The sequence below is a fragment of the Barbus barbus genome (assembly GCF_936440315.1).
Source record: "Barbus barbus genome assembly, chromosome: 4".
In the NCBI taxonomy this organism is placed as follows: domain Eukaryota; kingdom Metazoa; phylum Chordata; class Actinopteri; order Cypriniformes; family Cyprinidae; genus Barbus; species Barbus barbus.
In genome coordinates, this window is record NC_136732.1 from 42,105,999 (window position 1) to 42,131,236 (window position 25,238).

Sequence of the window (25,238 nt, forward strand, 5' to 3'; positions counted from 1 at the left end):
ACACTGCAGATAAGTAGACAAGGAGGTAAGTAGCAGGCAGAGAGCTGTGATAGCTATGGCAGTCCTCTTCGTATGAACGAGACCGGACACTGGAGTGCTGTGAGGTGTGTGTATTTATGGTGTGGGGAATGAGTGGTTCAATGATGTGCGTGTGGTCAGTCGGCTGGTGACAGAGCCTGGCTGATCCGTGACAAGAGGGCTATAGGAAAAATGTTTTGTGGACAGTGAGACAAAAATATAACTTTTTGGTTTAAATAAAAAGTGTTATGTTTGGCAAACGAAAAACACTGCATTCCAGCATACAAATCTTATTTATCCCCTCTGTGAAATATGGTGGTGGTCGTATCATGGTTTGGGCCTGTTTTGCTGCATCTGGGCCAGGACGAATTGCCATCATTGATAGAACAATGAACAATGATTTATACCAGTGAATTCTAAATGAAAAGGTCAGGACATCTATCCATGAACTGAATGAAAGTGAGACATGAGGCAAGACAACGACCCCAAGCACACAAGTCCTTCTACCAAAGAATGGTTAAAGAAGAGCAAAGTTAGTGTTTTGGAATGGCCGAATCAAAGTCAAGACCTTAATCCAACTGAAATGTTGTGGAAGGACAATGTGGAAGTGAGGAAACCCACCAACATCACAGAGTTTACACTGTTCTGCACTCAGAAATGAGTTATTGTGCAGGACTGATCAGCAGTTACCAGAAACATTTAGTTGCCATTATTGCTGGAAAAAGCCCGACCACTCTTGGTTTGAACTGAAGTGCTCACATACTACTTTTGGCCTTCGTAAACAACTGTTTTCACATAAACAAATGAAAGGAGACATATCTAAACTCAGTTGTGCATTTCAGATGCCGTCACATCCTACAACCCCATCATCTGCAGAGAGAAACTGCTCTTCAGTCACAACAAAACACAGATAACGATTAACTTAAAGGCATCATAGAGGATTGTGAAGATATTTTACTGGAGCTTGGTCTTCAGTACACTATTTTACGTTATATGTAGTTTTACGTCCTTAAGCATTTATTTATGTTCAATGTCCATTGTCATTCATTAATGTATTCTGCTGATAACTGTTGTTAGAACACCGCTATTTTTGCTACAATTTCAAATGTCATAAAAAAATAATAAAGGTACCTAATTGACACTTGTTGATGATTTTATGTAAAACCCTAATAGTCACTTCAAGATATTATAAGACCAGACAGACAGAGAGGTAAAAAACAAACAAACAAACAATATTAATAAATAAAATATACGAATAATTAGGGGATGCACAATATTGGATTTTTGGAAATATCCACTATGCCGATATTTTTCAACTCATTTTGGCTGATACCGATATATTTCCTTTTGTTTGGAAACAACACCACGTCTCTCTTTTTTAAATTTTGGTTAGTTTTTAACAACACCTTATTTGTTAGAATTAAATAAACAACAATGAAGGTTTTTTGACAGTACAATGAAGCTTTGAAAATAACTATAAAAAAACTATATATCAATCGCTGCATTTCCCCCCAGAAATATGCAGTGTAAACCCTAACATTTTATTTTAAGATTTAACATTTGTAGATTGTCTAAAGCAAAAGAGTTGTAAAAATTCTGAAAATCTTTTAGAGCTTATGATTAAAAAAAAAAATCATATTACACATTAATGAATAAATCAGTATATAAAAAATATTTAATTTACAAGTGTCATGTTTTTTTCTTTTCATGTAAGCTATAGCTTCTGACCTTTAAATCAAAATATACTCATTATTTTATGACATCAATTACTGCTTTATTTAATCAGAAACACAGTCTATATTGTGTTGTGACTTTCTGCTTCTGGACTGTACATGTACACTGATGCTGAATCTCTCTCCGGTCTGCGTGTGTCTTTGATATCATGGTTATATCGGCTCATATCCGTCAGTTCAACAGACTGATCAGTGCATTATGAATATAAATGCTTATATGTTATTTCAGTGCTGTTTTGGTGCTTGGTGTTTTTTAGTGTTTCTGAAAGAGTCTCATTCTGTTCATGCATTTATTTGATCAAAAATACTGTAAAAACAGTGAAATATTACAATTTAAAGCAGCTGTTTTCTATGTGAATATGTGTTAAACTGTAATGTATTTCTGTGATCTGCAGCTGTATTTCCAGCATCATTACTCCAGTCTTCAGTGTCACATGATCTTCAGAAATCATAATAATATACTGATTTACTGATCAACAAACATCTCTGAATATTATCAATGTTGAACACAGTTGTGCTGCACAATATTTTTGTTGAAACTGTGGTACATTTTATTTTTTATTTTTCAGGATTCACAGATGAATAGAAAGAACAAAAGAACAGCATTTATTTGAAACAGAATCTTTTGTAACATTATAAATGTCTTTACTGTCACTTTTGATCAATTTAATGCATCATTGCTGAATAGAAGAGTTGATTTTAAGAATTAAAGTAAAAGAATCACAGTGACGTCAAGCTTTTGGATGGTAGGATTTATATTCTTTATTATAGATCAGTCATCAACACTCAGAATCAAGAGTTCAGCTCTTAATGAATCTTCATAAATACACAGTAATGCACAGACGAACAGAACTGAAGGCGTGAAAACACAGGGACTCCTCCAGCGCTTGAGTTTACAGAGTGAATCAGCGGCATCTGTGGAAACACACACCAGCGTGAGAGTCTGACACACACACACACACACTTATACACACACAGACACACAGGTCACACACACACTCGTAGGTTACACCACTGACCTGTGCTCAGTCATCATCATCGTCATCCTCAGGCACGAATATATCATGCTCCTCCAGCAGAGCTGCGAAGTTCTTACTGATCAGAGTCCCGACGTACAGGAACGGAGCCACGACCATCATGATCCTCACCAGACCGAACGCCGTCTGAGAACAACAACAACAGATCTGGAGACATCGCTCATCCCCTATCCTCTGCAGTGAATGGGTGCCGTCAGAATGAGAGTCCAAACAGCTGATAAAAACATCACAACAATCCACAGCACTCCAGTCCATCAGTTAACATCTGGAGAAGATAAAAGCTGAAACAAATCCAGCATTAAGACGTTTTTAACTAAATTACCATGGAGTCCATAATAACTCTTCCTCCAGTGAAAAAGTGTTCTGGTCTGAATCAGGAGAGAAATCTGCACAGATCAAGCAGCGTTTACAAGACAAAACAGCTCTAAACTAATATGGGGCTGGATTTTGATGTAAGAGACAACAGGAGATGCGCTTTTTCACTTCTCCAGATGTTAACTGATGGACTGGAGTGATGTGGATTATTGTGATGTTTTTATCAGCTGTTTGGACTCATTCTGACGGCACCCATTCACTTCTCCTGGGGCCCGTTTCAGAAAGGAGGTTAAGTGAAAACTTGGAGTATGTTCACCCTGAAATCAGGGAAACTCTGGGTTTTCCGTCTCAAAATGGGAGGTTTGTTAAAGCAGGGTAAGTCAAGCCCGTTTCTGAAAGAGAGGTAACTTATGTTCAGAGTCAGTTACCGTGGTAACTTACTCTGTGAACCTAACCTGGGGTGCGTTTCCCAAAAGCAACTATGGTCGCAAGTTCTGTCGTTACCAATAGAGTTCAATGGGAATTACCACCATAATTAGCTAACGATGCTTTTGGGAAACCCCTGGTCGGGAGCAGGTTTTCTTTGGTAAACCCTGACTTTCTTTCCATCTCCTCCCCCTTTGTAAAATGTTAGCGATGTTTTAATACTGCATTCGTTCATTCACGCTGCAAAATAGCTTTTCTTACTGAGTATTTTTGTCTTATTTAATTTACAAACGTTTAAAAATTCTTAAGTTAAGATGCATTTTCTATAGATGAAAAATGATCTAGATATTTAGTCTTGTTAAAATATAAAATTGTTCTCCATAGGGCAAGAAAAATAATCTTAATGCAAACGGAAACAAGAATAGGCTATTTTAATTTCTTACCCCATTTACCAGATAATTTGGAAAATAAATTAAAATGTTAAATATTTTTTTTCCCTTCATTGAAACAAGACTAAATACCTTATAGCCTATTATTTATGTTTTTATAATTTTTTTACACCGTATTTATGTGCATATTTATTTGAGCGGTACCATTTTAAATGGTAGTTTTCTTTAAAACATGGGAGATGCAGAGCACATTATAAGTCCTGTATGCAGATTTTAAGGAAAGTGTGCATCGCTCTCACACTCTTTCTGAGTTTTCTCCTGAACAAATCCATCAAAGAGGACTGTAGGTCAGTGGTGTAGCAATGGGTTTAAATGAGGCTAATCTGATAAATGATGTTCACTTGATAACATCTTTCTGTGACCTGTGGAAGTAACCCAATAATCAGAATTTCCTTCAGGATTTCCAGTGTGGGTGGATGCATTGATGGCAAGCGTATCCCCTCCATCACTCCTTCTGAAACTGATTACTGTATGGAAGGATGCAGATGGAGGGGTAGTACGAGCCGTAACCACCACCACAGCTGTTAAATAAACAAATTATTCACAATTTTTTGGTCATCTTTATTTCCTAAAACAAAAGCAACAGTTATTCTTTTTAATTTTGTATTTTAGAAATCTTCCACCACTTGAGCACCTCCTCTTCATCTGTCAGTGGTGCTGCTGCAGGTTCTCCCTCGGCTTTCTTGCTGTCAACAAGTCAGTAGTTAATTTTATTACTCTAATTAAGAAATGTAACAGGTTGGATTAGAGAATATTTAATTTTGTGAAAAGAGTGTTAGACTATGTGGAAAAAGCTGCAGCGCATTGAAATAGACACTGAATGATATTTAATGTCAAATGTCTGTAAAGTCATTTAGGCTACACCCATGAACCTTTCATGTTTAAAGCTTTACTGTGATTGAATTGTGTTTTTATACTTCATTGTTAGCTGCTGCCACGTTCTTGTGTCTTTTTCTGTCTTTTTCCTTTTTTTGTGGCCATGAGATACCATTAAAATGAATATTAGTTCAATAATTTACAGTTTTCACCTCTGATATTATAACAGTTATTAAGAATTAATGTAACGCATTGATGGAAGTACACACGCTGACGTCTTTTTGGCGGGAGCTGTTGCCATGGTGAATCATAATTTCGGCGCTCCACTGATCATGACTTTTCATAGTCATATTACTCACGCTTAACTCAGAGTCAACCTACTCAGAGTTGAGTAAACTAACTCAGTTCAGCTGTTCTGGAACCGAAAACTCAGAGTTTCCCATCTCAGGGTAAGTCAACTCAGAGTTCAAGTTTAAACTCAGAGTTTCCCATCTCAGGGTAAGTCAACTCAGAGTTCAAGTTTAAACTCAGAGTTTCCCATCTCAGGGTAAGTCAACTCAGAGTTCAAATTTAAACTCAGAGTTTCCCATCTCAGGGTAAGTCAACTCAGAGTTCAAGTTTAAACTCAGAGTTTCCCATCTCAGGGCAAGTCAACTCAGAGTCCAAGTTTAAACTCAGAGTTTCCCATCTCAGGGCAAGTCAACTCAAGAGTCCAAGTTTAAACTCAGAGTTTCCCATCTCAGGGCAAGTCAACTCAAGAGTCCAAGTTTAAACTCAGAGTTTCCCATCTCAGGGCAAGTCAACTCAAGAGTTCAAGTTTAAACTCAGAGTTTCCCATCTCAGAGTAAGTCAACTCAGAGTTCAAGTTTAAACTCAGAGTTTCCCATCTCAGAGTAAGTCAACTCAGAGTTCAAGTTTAAACTCAGAGTTTCCCATCTCAGAGTAAGTCAACTCAGAGTTCAAGTTTAAACTCAGAGTTTCCCATCTCAGGGCAAGTCAACTCAAGAGTTCAAGTTTAAACTCAGAGTTTCCCATCTCAGGGCAAGTCAACTCAAGAGTCCAAGTTTAAACTCAGTTTCCCATCTCAGGGCAAGTCAACTCAAGAGTCCAAGTTTAAACTCAGAGTTTCCCATCTCAGGGCAAGTCAACTCAAGAGTTCAAGTTTAAACTCAGAGTTTCCCATCTCAGAGTAAGTCAACTCAGAGTTCAAGTTTAAACTCAGAGTTTCCCATCTCAGGGCAAGTCAACTCAGAGTTCAAGTTTAAACTCAGAGTTTCCCATCTCAGGGCAAGTCAACTCAAGAGTCCAAGTTTAAACTCAGAGTTTCCCATCTCAGGGCAAGTCAACTCAAGAGTCCATCTCAGGGCAAGTCAACTCAAGAGTTCAAGTTTAAACTCAGAGTTTCCCATCTCAGAGTAAGTCAACTCAGAGTTCAAGTTTAAACTCAGAGTTTCCCATCTCAGGGCAAGTCAACTCAGAGTTCAAGTTTAAACTCAGAGTTTCCCATCTCAGGGTAAGTCAACTCAAGAGTTCAAGTTTAAACTCAGAGTTTCCCATCTCAGGGTAAGTCAACTCAAGAGTTCAAATTTAAACTCAGAGTTTCCCATCTCAGGGCAAGTCAACTCAAGAGTTCAAGTTTAAACTCAGAGTTTCCCATCTCAGGGCAAGTCAACTCAAGAGTTCAAGTTTAAACTCAGAGTTTCCCATCTCAGAGTAAGTCAACTCAGAGTTCAAGTTTAAACTCAGAGTTTCCCATCTCAGAGTAAGTCAACTCAGAGTTCAAGTTTAAACTCAGAGTTTCCCATCTCAGGGCAAGTCAACTCAAGAGTCCAAGTTTAAACTCAGAGTTTCCCATCTCAGGGCAAGTCAACTCAAGAGTCCAAGTTTAAACTCAGAGTTTCCCATCTCAGAGTAAGTCAACTCAGAGTTCAAGTTTAAACTCAGAGTTTCCCATCTCAGAGTAAGTCAACTCAGAGTTCAAGTTTAAACTCAGAGTTTCCCATCTCAGAGTAAGTCAACTCAGAGTTCAAGTTTAAACTCAGAGTTTCCCATCTCAGGGCAAGTCAACTCAAGAGTCCAAGTTTAAACTCAGAGTTTCCCATCTCAGGGCAAGTCAACTCAAGAGTCCAAGTTTAAACTCAGAGTTTCCCATCTCAGGGCAAGTCAACTCAAGAGTTCAAGTTTAAACTCAGAGTTTCCCATCTCAGAGTAAGTCAACTCAGAGTTCAAGTTTAAACTCAGAGTTTCCCATCTCAGAGTAAGTCAACTCAGAGTTCAAGTTTAAACTCAGAGTTTCCCATCTCAGGGCAAGTCAACTCAAGAGTCCAAGTTTAAACTCAGAGTTTCCCATCTCAGGGCAAGTCAACTCAAGAGTCCAAGTTTAAACTCAGAGTTTCCCATCTCAGAGTAAGTCAACTCAGAGTTCAAGTTTAAACTCAGAGTTTCCCATCTCAGAGTAAGTCAACTCAGAGTTCAAGTTTAAACTCAGAGTTTCCCATCTCAGAGTAAGTCAACTCAGAGTTCAAGTTTAAACTCAGAGTTTCCCATCTCAGGGCAAGTCAACTCAAGAGTCCAAGTTTAAACTCAGAGTTTCCCATCTCAGGGCAAGTCAACTCAAGAGTCCAAGTTTAAACTCAGAGTTTCCCATCTCAGGGCAAGTCAACTCAAGAGTCCAAGTTTAAACTCAGAGTTTCCCATCTCAGGGCAAGTCAACTCAAGAGTTCAAGTTTAAACTCAAGAGTTTCCCATCTCAGAGTAAGTCAACTCAGAGTTCAAGTTTAAACTCAGAGTTTCCCATCTCAGAGTAAGTCAACTCAGAGTTCAAGTTCAAACTCAGAGTTGGTTGAACCTCCTTATTGAAACGGGGCCCTGATCTGATGAAGAAACAAACTCATCTACATTTTCAGCAAACGTTAATTTACAGGTTTTCCCTTCCATTCTTACCAAAACCGGTATTTTACCGTAAAATTGTCTGAAATGTCTATTACAGTTTTTCAGCGTGTATATTAGGGGAGCTTACGTTAACCATTTAACAGTAGCATTTATCACAGGTTTTTACCGTTAAAATCACGGTCATTTTTTACAGTGTAGATTCATCTGACATTACCTCTTTGTTCAAGACATCTGTAAAAAAAATTATGATTTGTTTATTCAATTTGTTTGGAGGAATAAACATCATTTAAGAAAGAAATTTCTTCAAGGGTCAAGAAATGAAGGTAGATTTGAACTTTTGGATTTTTAATTTAAATGATACTTTTAAAGTAAAATGGCTTAGAAACTGTCTACTGAAATCAGATTCAATATGATCCTTTATACCATATAATATCTTGAAAAAGGCTGGAGGATTGCGTTTCTGTTTATTATGTGATTACATTACTGTCCAGTTTCTCTGAACAAGCGCTTAGGCTCGGAGGTTGTGCTATGAACACAGTTTCTCTCCGCATGAACAAATCCTGTGGAATAATGCTTATATTACAGTCAACCCAAAATCCCTTTATTTACAAAGTGGGATGGATAAAGGCATTTATTTCTTATCTGATATTTTATACCAATCAGCCCATTTGTTTTCTTATGAAAATGTCATGAACAAACGGTCATTTCCTAATAAATATAAATAATATAATTGTGTAATGAAAGCAATCCTACTGATGCTGATGAGAAGTCATATGTTGTCATGTAATATTCATACAACTGAACCTGCACTTTATTTAAACAGAGCAGACATTCAAAGTAAAAAGTGTACAAATAAACTTTTAGACTGTTATTTTATATTTTATATTATGTGGAAAAAGCTTCCTTTTTGATTTTGTATATCTAATAAACTTAGGGAATACTTCATGATATTTACGTTAGTAATTATACTTTGTCAAAAAATTATGGAGATTGATGAGAACTGTTCATTTTGTTTAGATCATCCAGAAATATTGGTACTCCTTTTTTTATGAAAGTGACCATCCAAAGAAGTTTTGGGGAGACTTATCTTTGTCCAAGAAAACACTGGTTCTAGCTATGATCTGACCTCAAAACATGTTTAATATATTGTGAATCAAAAAGTGTACCTGTTGACTTTGTTGAATATTATGATTTTATTTGGCTAATTTCATATTCATAAAAGTAAAGGAACAATTCTAAACCTTTTTAAAGGTTTTTATGATCGATTTTCATTCATATATGGATTCTCTTCAATGTATTAATAGTAAAAGAAAAAATGTAAAGATACAATTGTATTTGCCAAAGAGTTCAAATTAATTGGAAAGTGTCTGTGCATATAATATATGCTGGTTTTTTGTTTTTTGAGTATTGATATTTTGGCTGTATTTTTCTCCGTATTGTTGTTTTGCATATTATATCTGAAAAGTAAATTGTATACCCAAATTTAATTTTAGTTATTTTTTATTTTATTTGGATGCCTTGTGAGATATTTGTCACGGTGCACACAGCAGGGAGGAACAAGGAACACGCATACGAGGAGGTAAACTCAAACAACAGTCTTTACTTCAGACATCAGCACAGGACAAGGCAAGGCAAGGCAAACACCAGGAAGTAACGAGTAGACCAGACACTACACAGACAGGACTATAAATACACAGGTACATTAACAGACACGCTAGACACCATTAAACTAATGATTACATCAGACAAGGACAGGAAACAAACCAAATATGGGCATGAAAACACAGGGAGCACGTGGAAACAAGACACACACAACAGAGGTCTGGGGCCCGTTTCAGAAAGGAGGTTAAGTGAAAACTCTGAGTATGTTAACCCTGAAATCAGGGAAACTCTGGGTTTTCGGTTTCAAAATGGGAGGTTTGTCAAACCCGAGAAAGCAGGGTAAGTCAAGCCCGTTTCTGAAAGAGAGGTAACTTATATTCCGAGTCAGTTACCGTAGTAACTTACTCTGTGAACCTAACCTGGTCGGGAGCAGGTTTTCTTCGGCAAACCCAGAGTTTCTTTCGGTCTCCTCCCCCTTTTTATAGTGTTAGCGAAGTTTAAATACCTTATTCATTCATTCACGCTGCAAAATAGATTTTCTTACCAAGTATTTTTGTCTTATTTCAAGTACAAATATAAAAAAATTCTTAATATGCATCTTATATAATTGTCTATATTTAGTCTTTTTTCCTGTGGGATTTTCCTTTTAAGTGCCTTTTACATAAAACAAGTAAAATTGTCCGCCATAGGGTAAGAAAAATAATCTTAATGCAAACGGAAACAAGAATACTTTTAATTTCTTACCCTATTGGAAGATAATTTGCAAAATAAGAAAAATGCACTTTAAAACATGGGAGATGCAGAGCACATTATAAGTCCACTGTATGCAGATTCTAAGGAAAGTGTGCATCCCTCTCACACTCATTCTGAGAATTTTTTCCTGGGCACAAATCCGTCAAAGAGGGGTTTCACAGGACTGTAAGTCAGTGGTATAAAAATGGGTTTAAATGAGGCTGATCTGATAAATGATGTTCACTTGATAACATCATTCTGTGACGTCTGGAAGTAACCCAATAATCCGAATTTCCTTCAGGACTTCCAGTGTGGAAGCTTGGATGCACTGATGACAAGCACAGCTCCACCATCACCCCTTCTGAAAATAAAACCCATTACTGTATGGAATGGAAGGATGCCAGATGGAAGGGTAGTATAAGCCATAACCACCACCACAGCTGTTAAATAAACAAATTAGTCACAATTTTTTGGTCATCTTTATTTCCTAATACAAAAGAAAAAGTTATTTTTATAAGTTACTTTAGGATTTTAGAAATCTTCCAATACTTGACCATCTCCTCTTCATCTGTCAGTGGTGCAGGTGCAGGTTCTCCCCCCTTTTTGGGAGCCTCTGCCTTCTTGCTGTCGACAAGTCAGTAGTTAATTTATTACTGTAATTAAGAAATGTAACAGGTTGGATTAGAGAATATTTAATTATGTGAAAAAAGCTGCAGCGCATTGAAATAGACACTGAATTATATTTAATGTCAAAAGTCATGTAGCCAACACCCATGAACCTTTCATGTTTAAAGCTTTACCTTGATTTAATTGTGTTTTTATACTTCATTTTTAGCTGCTGCCACGTTCTTGTTTCTTTTTCTGTCTTTTTCTTTCTTTTTTTTTGTGATCATGAGATACCATTAAAATGCATTTTAGTTCAATAATTTATAGTTTTCACCTCTGATATTATAAAAGTTATTAAGTTATTGGCAGTTATTAAGAATTAAAGTTATGCATTGACGGAAGTACGCATGCTGATGTCTTTTTGGCGGGAGCTGTTGCCATGGTGAATCGTAATTTCGGCGCTCCGCTGATCATGACTTTTCATAGTCATGGTGCACGAGCTTAACTCAGAGTCAACCTACTCAGAGTTGAGTAAACTAACTCAGTTCAGCTGTTTTGTAACCGAAAACTCAGAGTTTCCTGTCTCAGAGTAAGTCAACTCTGAGTTCAAGTTTAAACTCAGAGTTGGTTGAACCTCCTTATTGAAAATATTTCTGTCTAGTATTTTCTACTTAAACATAATAATAATAAGAATTAATTTGCAGTGCTGTTGATGTGAACCACAGCATCTGGTGTTATATGTGTTATGTCTGTAGAACGCAATTACACACGCCGGGTTTATTATTTTTTGTCGTAATCCACATTAATGCACTTTTTTCGCTCCGGCTGATGAAGGATACAAACACAGGCAGCCAATCAGAGTCCGTCCTGCTCTGCAGCGCATTTAAAGAGACAGAGACCAGCAGCTGCTCTGATAATAAACAGACCGCGGTTATAGTTATTATTAGTAATGCTTTCTGCTATGAACGGGTCTTCAGATACACACTATATGAAGGATAATAAACACAGATATTACTCTAATACTGTCACACACACATGCTTATATTCCTGTCAGAGTGCTGCTGTTACTGTGTTACTGCACGAGCCGATCTCTGTCTGTGTGATTGATTGATTGATTGATTCATTGATAGGTTTACTCACGCACTTTCTTGGGTTTGGGCAGAATAGCGCCGCTGGTGGTGCTCACTGCGGTCCGGTGCTGAAGAGACCCGAGCCTAACCGAGAGAGACACGAACCGGCGAACAACCGACACCGCCGCCATCATCCCCGAGCTCTCTCTCTCTCTCTGTGTGTGTGAGAGTGTGTGTGTGTGTGTGTGTGTGTGTGTGTGTGTGTGTATGTGAGAGAGTGTGTGTGTGTGTGTGTGTATGTGAGAGTGTGTGTGTGTGTGTGTGTGTGTGTGTGTGTGTGTGTGTGTGTGTGTGTGTGTGTGTGTGTGTGTATGTGAGAGAGTGTGTGTGTGAGAGTGTGTGTGTGTGTGTGTGTGTGTGTGTGTATGTGAGAGAGTGTGTGTGTGAGAGTGTGTGTGTGTGTGTGTGTGTGTGTGTGTGTGTGTGTGTGTGTGTGTATGTGAGAGAGTGTGTGTGTGAGAGTGTGTGTGTGTGTGTGTGTGTGTATGTGAGAGAGTGTGTGTGTGTATGTATGTGTGTGTGTGTGTGTGTGTGTGTGTGTGTGAGAGAGAGAGAGAGTGTGTGTGTGTGTGTGTGTGTGTGTGTGTGTGAGAGAGTGTGTGTGTGCTCTATATATAAGCCCTGACCATAACCACACACACACACACACACACACTCTCTCACACACACACACACACACACTCTCTCACACACTCTCTCTCACACACACACACACACACACACACACTCTCTCACACACTCTCTCTCACACACACACACACACACACACACACACACACACACACTCTCTCTCTCTCACACACTCTCTCACACACACACACACACACACACACACCGGAAGAGCTCAGGTTAGCTCTTCTTTCTGTCATCATTCACTCTCCTTCATAAACAAACAGCACCGACTTTCACTGTATTCTCCTATATATATATAAATGAATATGTCTATAATTCATCTCATGCAGTGAATGTAATGTTACAGATGTTATTCTATTTAGTGTAACCAGCAGGTAAAGTATACTTTATTAGGTTACACTTTATTTTGCGGTGTCCTTGTTCCAGTGTAATTATAGATTAAAGTAATATTAATGAACTGAGTAATATTAATTAGCTACATGCACTTACTCTATGGTTTGGGTTTACTTGCATGTAATTATGCATTATTAATTGTTGTTATAATAGTAAGTCCATGTAATAAAGCAGGCCAGGTTAACCTTACAGTTACTCAGACTTCTCAAAATACAAAATAAGATTATAATCATTTCATTTTAAAGCACAGTCACCACAAAATCAAACTTTAGCTCCTCTTTGTACTTCGAGATCATTCTGAGGTTAAACACTGATTTAAAATCATGCGCTGAATCAAATCTTTGCGTATGACAGAAACAGTGGCTTCAACAACAGTTCATATTAAAGATAAAGCAAATACATAAACCCAGATATGGAATAAGCACGTCCGGAAACATTGCTGTCGCATATTTTAAAGCAGTCGATGCAATTTGGGAAAGAAATCGATCGAATCTGTGCATGTGTGAAAATATTCAGATGTAACCCTCTTTTCATAAGTAACTGTGATTTAATTACATATCTTTCTTAGTAACACTGATAACAATTACATGCATGTTGGGTTACACTTTACTTTCAGGTGTCCTTGTTACATGTACTTACTATTATAATAACAATAAATGATGCATAATTACATGCAAGTAACCCTAAAGCTAACCATATAGTAAGTACATGTAGCTAATTAATATTAGTCCAAATCACATGACATTAGACTGTAGTTAGTAACATACTCTGTTGCGTTACACATTTCAGCTAATATCATCACATTGATTTAATCTTGTAACATATTGATATAAGAATACAAAGAGCCAGAAAATGTGTTGCATTTGTTTTTATCAACAACATTAAACATTATATTACATCAAGGTTTCTGCTGGGGGTTTATGAGTTCATGAAAAGCTCATAAATAATGAAATCATAAAACTGGTAAATTAAAATAAATCATTTTAAAATCATTCAAAATAAAAACTTGGTAAAAAAGGCATCATGTCATGTGACCAGTAACTAGTGTCAGAGAGCCATGCAATTAATGTGATCCTGCATGATTAAAATAAGTGTATAATATAATAAAAAGATATTAGGTGAGAGAGGATCAGACGCATTTGAATGTGTTTGAAAGAAAACCTTCCAAAGACAGAAACACATGGTTCAATAACACAGAGATCATTCAATTAAAACTGCAGCAGTTGATCAGTAGTTGGTGCACAACACTGGATAAAGCTGAACTGGTTTGTGAACGCAGAGCTCAAACGCTGATCTCTGACACTTTCTGACTCAATATAAGCAGCAGGATATACAAGACAGGAAAAGAGGAGAATCAATCAAAGAATAAATTATGAATAAATTATTGCCATTGTGTGAATAACATGCACTCATGCAATCCATAAAACAATAACTGTAGTCTGATTACGAGCAATCAGTCGTTTTAATTTTTGTGATCTGATCACGTGACCGGGCTCTGAGTAAATGACGCCTGTGTTTTGATGGATCACATGATATTATTCACACAGAGGCAGTGAATGCATTGACTCTCCCTAGTTCTTGTTTCAGAGTTTCCTCTCTAAGTATCCTGCAGCGTGTGGTAGCACACACACACACACACACACACACACACACACACACACACACACACACACACACACACACACACACACACTCACACACACACACACACACACTCACACACACACACACACACACACACACACATGTTGGTTTTTGTGGTTTATGGGGACTCTCCATAGGCGTAATGGTTTTTATACTGAACAAACTGTATGTGCTATTGCCCTACACCAACCCTACACCTAAACTTAGCCCTCACAGGAGACTTTGTGCATTTTTAGATTTTCAAAAAAACACCATTTAGTATGTTTTTTAAGCCTTTTGAATTACGGGGACATAGGCAGTGTCCTCATAAACCACCTTCATATTGTAATACCTCTGTCATACCCATGTCATTATACACATTTGTGTCCTCATAAACCACATAAACATGCACACACACACACACACACACACACACACACACACACACACACACACACACACACACACACACTCACACTCACACACACTCACACACTGTACAGAGTCAGGGCTATCTACAGCAAGCCCACAGTCAGAGCCGTGATGTTCATTAATGAGTGGAGGACTGCTTCTGTTTAACCGGTGTGTCGTCTGCAGCGCTTGAGCCCGGAGTGAAGACGAGTCGAGACATCACTGCAGAGAAACACACACACATTACAGCGCATATCAACCTCACACACACGATCAAAACAACCTCACACACAACAAACCTCTTACAAAACGAAGCGCTGCATTCAAAATATCACAAACACATCTCAAAACCAAACACCTTTGCCATGATATTTCAGTTTTGGGTATATCATATGTGACCCTGGAGCACAAAACCAGTCATAAGGGTCCATTTTATCTGAATAAATAATCTTTCCATTGATGTATGGTTTGTTATGATAGGACAATATTTGTCTGAGATACAACTATTAGAAAATCTGGAATCTGAGGGAGCAAAAAAATCTAAATATTGAGAAAATCTCCTTTAAAGTTGTTCAAATGAAGTTCTTAGCAATGCATATTACTAATCAAAAATGAAGTTTTGATATATTTACGGTAGGAAATGTACTAAATATCTTCATGGAACATAATCTTTACGTAATATCCTAATGATTTTTGTCATAAAAGAGAAATGTATAATTTTGATCCATACAATGTATTGTTGTCTATTGCTACAGATATACCTGTGCTACTGATGACTGCTTTTGTGCTCCAGGGACACAGATACACGCAGTTATTCAAAACCTCCTGTGCACATTTCTGTTCAAGACTGATTGGCACATTAAACACCAAAGTAAGATCGAAAGCAAACTACTTATTTTTTTCTGTATTATGTTTGTGTGTTACAGAGGAAACTGTGTGTGCTATGAGTTGAAAACAGAGTCAAAGGCTGAGAATGAGTGTGTTTCGTCAGATTTGGGGTGTGTTTGTGTGTATCTGCTGCACCTGTCTGAAGGCCAGGCGTCTGAAGAACTTGCGCAGCTGGAAAACGCTGGGTTTATCTGCGTCTGTGAGCCGCAGGATCCTGGCGTCTGTGGTGGCCGCTCTCAGACCGAGCGTCTGCAGCATCTGAGCGCCGAGAGCGCGGCCGGCCGAGGGACGAGACGACACGCTGATGTAGGACGCGTCCTTCTGCTGCGCCTGGTAGCTCACTACAAACACACACACACACACGCATGTATGTGAAATACCAACAAATAAATACAAACTGCATGCCACAAGCTGTGAAATTAAGATTTACTTTAATATATTTATGTCAAATAATTTAAAAGATATCAATAAATAAGAAATAAATAATCATGCCACAAGCCTTGAAATTTACATTTTTTATATAAATATATATTTATGTAAAATTAATAATAATAAAAAAATATTTAAAAAATATTTACTAAAATAATTTGAAATTTTCGTAAATCAATTGAAATTTTATGAATTTAAAAATAAATTAGTAAAGTGATATTTTAGATAGGATCTTCTTGATTAGTTTAAAGAAACTGTCAAAACACTCAAATAAAAAGAAAGTAAACATTGCATTCAACAGGAAATCTGTTTATTTAATAGAATATTTACTAAATAATTAGAAGTAAATCATCTGGAAATTAATCAAATTTGATAAAAAAAATTTTTTTAAACTTTATTTAAAGAAAGCAAATACATATGTCATGCTTACAAGACAGAGAAAATTTACATTTATTTTGTTATTTAGAAATTGTTTTAATTTAATTAGTTTAAAAACTACATTCCAACATTTCTAAATTTAAAAATAAATCTGTAAAATAAACAGATCAATGATTATGTTATCAATCCTCTTTTATAGTTTTGAAAAATTTGAAAAAATGAAATTATTGAAAAAAATGTATTAATTGTTGAAAAAGATGAATAAAAAATAAAGTAAACACTGTAACCAACAGTGCAATCAGTAATCTGGTGAATAAGTCTATTTTAGATCATATTTACTAAAATGATTAGAAACTGGTTCATGTAAAGAGATGTTTATTAAATATTCAAAGGTGCATCTGTGTCAAAATAAAAGCCCCCTTTACAAACACAAACACTCAGCCAGTGTGAGTGTGGCTCACCGGCGGCACTGAGGATGGTGTCTGTGGTGCTGCTGAGCTCCAGGAGGATTGTGGGAAAGTTCGGGTGGAGCAGGAAAAGCTTACGGAGGACCGGCTCTACCGCCTGCGGGACACAAACACACAGCCAATGAGACGCTGCACTGAGCGCATGCGCCGGTCATGTGATCTGCAGAGGGGCGTTGCCTTGGAGACATTCTGCGGCTGCGCCAGCGGATCTCCCGCCCAGAAGAGGAACACCGATTGGCCGGAGGCTGTCAGGACTGACGAATCCTCCACCGCCAGACGAGGACACACAAACTCTGCCTCCCACAGGCTCCGCCCCTGCGCGCCGTCCACGATCTGCACCTGCGGGTCACATGGACACTGAGCACCACGCCCACCCAAACGTATAATGATATGATAATGAGAAACCACACCCACCCAACCAGATAATGATATGATAATGAGATACACGCCCACTTAACCGTATAATGATATGCTAATGAGATGCATAATAAGATGATACTGAGATGCCACACCCACCCAATTACATAATGAGATGCTAATGATATTCACACCTTCCTCACGCCATTGGCCGACTGATGAATGAGCAGATCAGGAACGCCATCATCGTTAAAGTGACCCACCGCTGGATGACTGCAAACACACACAAACTGCGTTTTCAACTCGTAACCTGCTAGTGGGATTATTCTTGTTATAGAAAATAACTAAAACCATTAAATTAAAAACAAAACAAAAAAAAATTTAAATATAAAATTACTCTTCATTTCTCATTTTTGTTCAGTTTAAATTGAAATGCTAAAATAACAATTAAAACTGAAACAGAAACTAAATAGTATTTAATAAAACATATTTAATAAAAAAGAAAACAAAAATTACCAAAAAAATACAGTATAATTACTAAAACTTTAACTGAAGTAAAAATGATAATAGAAAATATGTAAATAACAATTTTTTTAAATTCATCGAAATGGCAAAAATGCTCAATGAAATGACAAACTTTAATTCAAGTTAAAATGTAAATGAAAAATATGAAAATAAAAAATATTTTAAAATATTACTAAAAATGTGCAAAGATATTACTGAAACTAACTCAAATTAAAATGAACCCAGAAAATGTTCAAATTAAAATGTATTAAAAATATTACTAAAAACACGCAAAGGCATTACTAAAGCTTTAACTCAAATTAAAATGAAAACAATAAATCAATAAACAAATTATTTCAACTATTAATACAAAATCACAACAGAAAACTTTTACTAAAATAAAAAAAAAAATTAAATGGAAAATATAATAAAAACTAAATAATTAAAAAAACAGTAAAAATGTCCAAAAATATAAATAACTAAAATTAAAATTAAAATATTAAAATTAAAACTAAATCAAATAAAAAACTGCAAAACTGCACAACAAAATTGCTAAAACTCAAATAAATTAAAATGGAAAATATAAAAATAATTTGAAGCAAACAACAAAAAGGTGTGGAGGCGCTGCTGAGCTGGAGTGTGTGTGTGTGTGAGTACACACGTGTGTATGGAGGCGACGTCAAGGCTCCAGACGGGCTGAGTGTCACTGGCTCTCAGCACAGACAGACGTCTGCTAGAGTCACTCAGCACAATCCAGTCACTGCGACTGCAGTTCAGTGCCGACACTCCGTCCAGATTCCTGAGACGCTGACACGAGCCCACCACCAGAGACAGCAGGAACTCCACCTGCTCAGAGATGCTGACATACACACACAGAGAGAGAGAGTCAGAAACACATGTATCATACCAATCACAAGTGCAGTATGGAGTACCTCAAGGCTCAGTACTAGGCCCCTTACTTTTCATGTTTTACATGTTACCCTTGGGAGATATCATCAGGAAACACAGTGTTAGCTTTCACTGTTATGCTGATGATACTCAGCTCTATATTTATTTGCGGTCCAACGAAACATACCAATTTGAAACATACTGCTAAATTCTGGAAAAAACAGAGGTCGGACCTAAATCCTCTGCATGTAATAATTTATATCACTGTCTAACACTTGATGGCTACTCTGTAAATTCTTCGTCATCAGTTAGGAACCTAGGCATACTTTTTGATAGCAATCTTTCCTTCGAAAACATGTTTCTAGCATCTGTAAAACTGCGTTTTTCCATCTTAAAACCATATCGAAATTATGACCTATGCTCTCAACGTCAAATGCAGAAATGTTAATTCATGCGTTTATGACCTCAAGGTTAGGTTATTGTAATGCTTTATTGGGTGGATGTTCTGCACGCTTGATCAACAAATTCCAGCTGGTCCAAAATACAGCAGCTAGAGTCCTTACTAGAACCAGGAAATACGGCCATATTAGCCCGGTTCTGTCAACACTGCACTGGCTCCCTATTAAACATCGTATAGATTATAAAATCTTGTTAATTACTTATAAAGCCCTGAATGGCTTAGCTCCTCAGTACTTGAGCGAGCTCTAATCACATTATAGTCCTTCACGTCTGCTGCGTTCTCAAAACTCTGGCCGTTTGATAATACCTAGAATATCAAAATCAACTGCAGGCGGCAGATCCTTTTCCTATTTAGCTCCCAAACTCTGGAACAATCTACCTAACACTGTTCGGGAAGCAGACACACTCTGTCAGTTTAAATCTAGATTAAAGACCCATCTCTTTAACCTGGTTTACACATAATACACTAATACACTTCTATTATTCAAATCCGTTAAAGGATCGTTAGGCTGCATTAATTAGATCAACCGGAACCGGGAACCCTCCTCATAACACATGATGTACTCGTTACATCATAAGAAGAATGGCATCTACGCTAATATTAGTCTGTTTCTTTCTTATTCTGAAGTCACCGTAGCCACCCAGATCCAGACTGTATCCAGATCAGACGGTGGATCAGCACCTAGAGATGACCTCTACAGCCAGGACACCTAGATGAGCCCAGAGACTGACCCCCAGTGAAGACCCTGTCTCCAAGACGGCCATCAGGACAAGACCACAGGAACCAGATGAGTCCTTTGCACAATCTGATTCTGCTTTAGTCTAGATTTAAACTGCTGGTTTTGTCTGGCCAGAGGAGAAAGACTCACTATTTCGACACACTATTCTAATCTGCATTGTAAAAAGCGCTATAAAAATAACAGTCACTTGACTTGACTTGTGTGTGTACTTGACCGGCCTGAGGTGCCCATGAGGGAATTTTTTTTTTTTAAATAGTAAATGATGTTTATCTGAAAGTGTAAGAATGCAAACAGGTTTTCTGTAAGGGGTAGGTTTAGGGTTAGGGGATAGAAAATATTGTTTGGTCAGTATAAAAGTAATAGAAGTCTATGGAAAGTCCCTACACTTCACAGAAACAAACGTGTGTGTGTGTGTGTGTGTGTGTGTGTGCAGCACCTGCTGATGTGAATGAGTGAAGACGAGTTGCTCTTCCTCATACGCTCCCAGCTGGGCTCCTTCAGACTAACTCGAGACGCAGGCGTCTGACCCGTCGCTCTACTGAAGATGAAGGAGAGAGAGACAGCCTCCACCGTACCTGGACACACACACACAGATATAAATACACACACTCACAAATAAACACACACACACACGCACTCACACACATATATAAACACACACACATACACACACACTCACCCAGTCCGAACAGCACGTAATAGGCTCCTGTCTGTGTCTCGTGCAGCAGTGGACCAATCAGCTTCCCCTGAGCCGTGAGGTTAAAGTTCACTGGCCGGCCAATCAGAGCGCCCGAGCGACCAGAGATCAGGACCAGAGCCAGATCAGACACCTGAGCACAGACGCAGATCATCAGCAAGTGTGTGTGAGTGTGTGTGTGTATATGAGTGCATGTGTGTGATTATATATGTGTGTGTGGCCTATGTTCTGAGGGCCTGAAGACAATAACTTGGGTTTTATCTGTATTTAAGAAAATACAATTTTTGGAGAGACATGATTTGACATCATCAAGACATGCAGATAGGGTATCAATGGCACACTTTGTATTCTTAGCCAAAGGCAAGTAAATTTGCATGTCATCGGCGTAACAGTGAAAAGAGACGCCGTGTTTTCTAAAGACAAGTGTGGTAAATAGATGCAAGTTTGTCTTGTATCAGAAGCTGTTATCTGGGGAATCTCAGGAAGACACATCATAAACACAATAGGAGAGTGATCAGATATGAGGGATTCCATCACTTCAGTGTCAATTATAGACAGGCTAAGAGTGAGTATGAAGTCCAAGGTATGGCCTAAAGCATGTAGGATGGTTTAGCTATTACAAAAAATTAAAAGAGTCAATAATGTTCAGTAATGTAGTGTGTGTGTGTGTGTGTGTGTTGCGGTGGTCACCTGGTCCTCAGGCAGTGTTGCGATCAGCAGGTCTGGAAAGGCGTCTCCCTGTAGATCCGGCAGAAGAACAGCGTGAGACTCCACGTCTCTTACAGCCGTCGTCCACAACATCAATCCTGAAACACAGCAGCGATTAAAACACACACACACACACACACACATGCATTCAGCTGAGTGTGTGTGTGTGTGTGTGTGTGTGTGTGTATGAGACCTGTGGATGCGTTGATGGCGATCATGTGACCGGAGCTGATCAGGACGCAGGCAGACGAGTGCAGCGGATCTGAACTTCCTGTCTGCAGTCCACACTGAACCGAGATCAGCGGCTCTCTGAGCGACTTCCTCCAGAGCAGCTGCCCTCCGCCACCGCTGAGAGCCCACACGCTGAACTCTAAACACACACGCACACACACACACACAGATTAAACACACACTCATATTAGACACACACACACACACACAAGCCAAAACTCGGTCACACTTTATATTAGGTGGCCTTAACTACTATGTACTTACATTTAAATTAATAATTTGATACAATGCACTTATTGTGTATTTATTGTTACAGCTACTGTTATAGTTAGTTGTTATTATTAGTTAGATACTGGCTTTCTGTATCTGTGTGAGTGGTTGATGTGTATAGTGTATGTATATTGTAGTTCTCATTAAAACATTTTTACAATTATCATTACAGTTACTGTTACAGTAATCATTACAGTTATAGTTAAAGTAATCATTACAGTAATCATTACAGTTATAGTTAAAGTAATCATTACAGTAATCATTACAGTTATAGTTACAGTAATCATTACAGTTACAGTTACAGTAATCATTACAGTTACTGTTACAGTAATCATTACAGTTATAGTTACAGTAATCATTACAGTAATCATTACAGTTATAGTTACAGTAATCATTACAGTTACTGTTACAGTAATCATTACAGTTATAGTTACAGTAATCATTACAGTAATCATTACAGTTATAGTTACAGTAATCATTACAGTTACTGTTACAGTAATCATTACAGTTATAGTTACAGTAATCATTACAGTTATAGTTACAGTAATCATTAAAGTAATCATTACAGTTATAGTTACAGTAATCATTACAGTAATCATTACAGTTATAGTTACAGTAATCATTACAGTTATAGTTACAGTAATCATTACAGTTATAGTTACAGTAATCATTAAAGTAATCATTACAGTTATAGTTGCTTATTGTTTGTTGCAGTTATCTTCAAAGTTATCATTGTTCTTGTAACAGTCAGCATTATAATTGTTACAGTTAACACTATAGTTATCGTTACAGTTGTTGTTATAGTCATAATTAATCAAGTCGCAGTCGTATTAACTCTTGAACTTTTGCGTTCGCAGTGGTTTGATTTGCTCACCTTTACTCTGTGCGTTCATTGGCTGACTGTTATTGGAGATGTTCGTAACGCCAATCAAAACGTCCTCCACTCCGTCCCCATCCACATCCCACAATGCAACGGGAGGTGAGGTCACGCCTGCGAGGAAGAGCACATGTTGGCGCACCGCAGGTTTATTTCAGGGGTCATGCGGTGGAGCGTCACTCACCTGCTGTGTCTCCAAGCTCCCTCTCCCACTGTGTCTGGAGCAGCGCCCCCTGTGGGCAGGGAATAAGAAACGCACACAGCAGCACCAGCAGAGCGGCGCAGGACAGCGGCAGCAGAAATGCCGCAGATCGAATCACCCCTCGCACCTGCGCCGCCTTCTCCTCCGCGGCTCCGCCCTGACTCCGCCCAGACCCTGCCTCATGCCCCGCCTCCTCCCGCAGCTCCTCCTCCTCATCCAACTCCTCCTCACCCCTCAGATTGGCCACCGCCGGATTCAGACCATTACGAGGATAATTCAGAACCAGATCATCGTCCTCTGTCTCATCCTCGCTGTCGGCCTGAGTCAGCGGGTCATACTCGCCCAGATCCGAGCCCTTCTTACCTACACACACACACACACACACAGACACGTCAACAAACTCAGCGTTACATGATCATTGCGCAGGTAAAGTTATTGTTAGTTACTATTACAGTTATTGCTATAGTAATTGTTACAGTTACTGTTATCATTATAGTTACTGTTATAACTGTTATAGTTAATGTTAGTTATCATTATAGTTATTGTTACAGTTATCATTATTTATTGTTATGGTCATTGTTAGTTATTACTAAAGCTCTCATTTTTTTGTTACAGTTATCGGTTACACTTTAAGCTGTGTTTACGACCCGAGCAGCCACAAGGAGGTTCACAAGCGAAGTTGGCGTCCAGAAAGTTTGTTTAGAGTGAATAAATAGATTTAAGAGCTTAAAACACAGATTGTAAAACATCAGTCTAAACTGCTAGGTGCTAAGAACAGTAACTCCCCTCCAATTCAGGCTGGAGTTACTTGCTTCACAGCACAATCTCGTTCACAAGCTCTTTATCCGTCCACCCCGTACTAGTAGTGATGGCCATCTTAAATACACATTTTTCCAGCTCACCCATATTGGAACATACCATTTCTATAAAATAAACTCTTGACTTACTATATGACTTATACATGAGATTTAGAAACAAGAGTCTAAATAAATGAATACAAATAATAATGCAAATGAAAGAAACAGACGAATGAAAAACAAACTTGCACAAACATTAGCAATGTACACACTAAAACGAGCAGTTTCTGTTGAGCACACTTACTGCCACACCCACTCAAACACATTCAGGCCAAACCAACACGGACACAGTAGAGCAGTGACGGGGCACATAAGGTCTCTCCCTCACACTGCCTTATTTACTAGTATAACAACAATACATGGTGCATGATTACATGCAAGTAACCCTAATCCAAACCCTAACCATATAGTTAGTATTACTCAGTACTTAGATGTATAATTACACTGTAACAAGGACACCTTCAAATAAAGTGTAACCCTGTTATCTTTAAAGTTATTGTTACAGTTACAGTTATTCTTAGTTATATCACTATAGTTAGTTTTATCGCTGTTGTCATTGTTACAGTTATTGTTCTCATTCATTTTTGTTACAGTTATCTTTAAAGTTGCCATTACAGTTACTGTTACAGTCATTGTTTTTTACAGTTATCTTCAAAGTTATCATTACAATTATCACTGGAATGAATATATAAAATTGTAATAATAAATAGCACCCCGGCATCACGTGACCCTCCCGTTTACCGTACGGTACTGTACTGTTCAGCACCGATGTACCGTGGAGTTCTGTCGGTGCTGTTTAGCGCACTGATGATTATTCTGCACAGCTGAATATAGCGTCATATTATATCATCCAGCGGATATTGCTCTGCTTATGATATGCTGTTCATCTATAAACGCTCGAGTAAATATGTGATGATTATGTAAAAGATCCCTCTCATGATCGCGTGAAGCGTTTAAACGCATTGCAGATATATAACGGAGCGAAGCCGCATCCCTGACCCGCCCAGCCGCTTACTAACATCAGTCCATCATTTCATCCGTTATTCTCTATTAATTACTGACTCACCCGGTAATTTCAGAGCGCGGGACAGAGACGCAGCCATTGCGCGCGATGTTATCAGCGACGCGACGCGACGCGCGTGCCGCCGCTACAGCGCTGGAGAGGTGCATCATGGGAAATGTAGTCGCGAAGGATGGAAAGAGACTCATCCATTACAATACAGAACATCCAAAACAATAGCAAACACAGTTTATTTGTTAAAAACACGCGTTAAGGACTTTGTACAGCTGCCTTGAATACATATTCTCATGCTGGGACTTTTTATGTAATATTTGAAGGTAAAATCGCAAATACACTACCAGTCAAAAGTGTTTGAACAGTAAAGATTGTAATGTTTTTTATTAAAGAAGTCAATCCACATTAAACAAACCTACTTCACCTCAGACACATGCAAACTGAAACCAAGAGGT

At 38.1% G+C, this 25,238-nt stretch overlaps 2 protein-coding genes across 3 annotated transcripts; both read right to left on the reverse strand.

Annotated features, from left to right (window-relative positions):
* Positions 1-2,286: 2,286 nt before the first annotated feature.
* Positions 2,287-11,916, reverse strand: smdt1a (single-pass membrane protein with aspartate-rich tail 1a). Its single transcript, XM_079402421.1, has 3 exons — positions 11,771-11,916; positions 2,771-2,914; positions 2,287-2,666 (listed from the first exon to the last, which is right to left on the reverse strand). The coding sequence occupies exons 1-2, from the start codon at positions 11,888-11,890 to the stop codon at positions 2,777-2,779; spliced, it is 258 nt and encodes an 85-aa protein (XP_079258547.1). The 5' UTR covers positions 11,891-11,916; the 3' UTR covers positions 2,287-2,666; positions 2,771-2,776.
* A 1,718-nt stretch (positions 11,917-13,634) lies between these two features.
* On the reverse strand, positions 13,635-24,923 carry fam234b (family with sequence similarity 234 member B). Of its 2 annotated transcripts, XR_013783936.1 has the most exons (14): positions 24,835-24,923; positions 22,894-23,274; positions 22,707-22,823; positions 21,525-21,701; positions 21,314-21,429; positions 20,606-20,756; positions 20,363-20,501; positions 18,501-18,698; positions 17,530-17,608; positions 17,156-17,317; positions 16,973-17,075; positions 15,840-16,045; positions 14,514-15,038; positions 13,635-14,474 (listed from the first exon to the last, which is right to left on the reverse strand). XR_013783936.1 is itself a non-coding variant. In XM_079411418.1 (13 exons), exons 1-13 carry the CDS (start codon positions 24,869-24,871, stop codon positions 15,036-15,038), a joined length of 1,869 nt encoding a protein of 622 aa, XP_079267544.1. In that variant the 5' UTR covers positions 24,872-24,923; the 3' UTR covers positions 13,635-15,035. The 2 variants fall into 2 exon arrangements, 1 of the variants encoding a protein (XP_079267544.1); XM_079411418.1 differs by having other exon boundaries at positions 13,635-15,038.
* Positions 24,924-25,238: the final 315 nt, after the last annotated feature.

Bases quoted from the DNA above. Each gene is read 5' to 3' on its own strand.
- smdt1a (XM_079402421.1), bottom strand. From the start codon at position 11,890: ATGATGGCGGCGGTGTCGGTTGTTCGCCGGTTCGTGTCTCTCTCGGTT. The intron at 2,915-11,770 runs GTGCGTGAGTAA...TGTTGTTCTCAG, and splicing joins TTCTGCCCAAACCCAAGAAA to ACGGCGTTCGGTCTGGTGAG.
- fam234b (XM_079411418.1), bottom strand. From the start codon at position 24,871: ATGGCTGCGTCTCTGTCCCGCGCTCTGAAATTACCGG. The intron at 22,824-22,893 runs GTGAGTGACGCT...TCTTCCTCGCAG, and splicing joins GGAGCTTGGAGACACAGCAG to GCGTGACCTCACCTCCCGTT. The intron at 16,046-16,972 runs GTGAGCCACACT...GTGTGTTTGTAG, and splicing joins CACCATCCTCAGTGCCGCCG to TGAGCTACCAGGCGCAGCAG.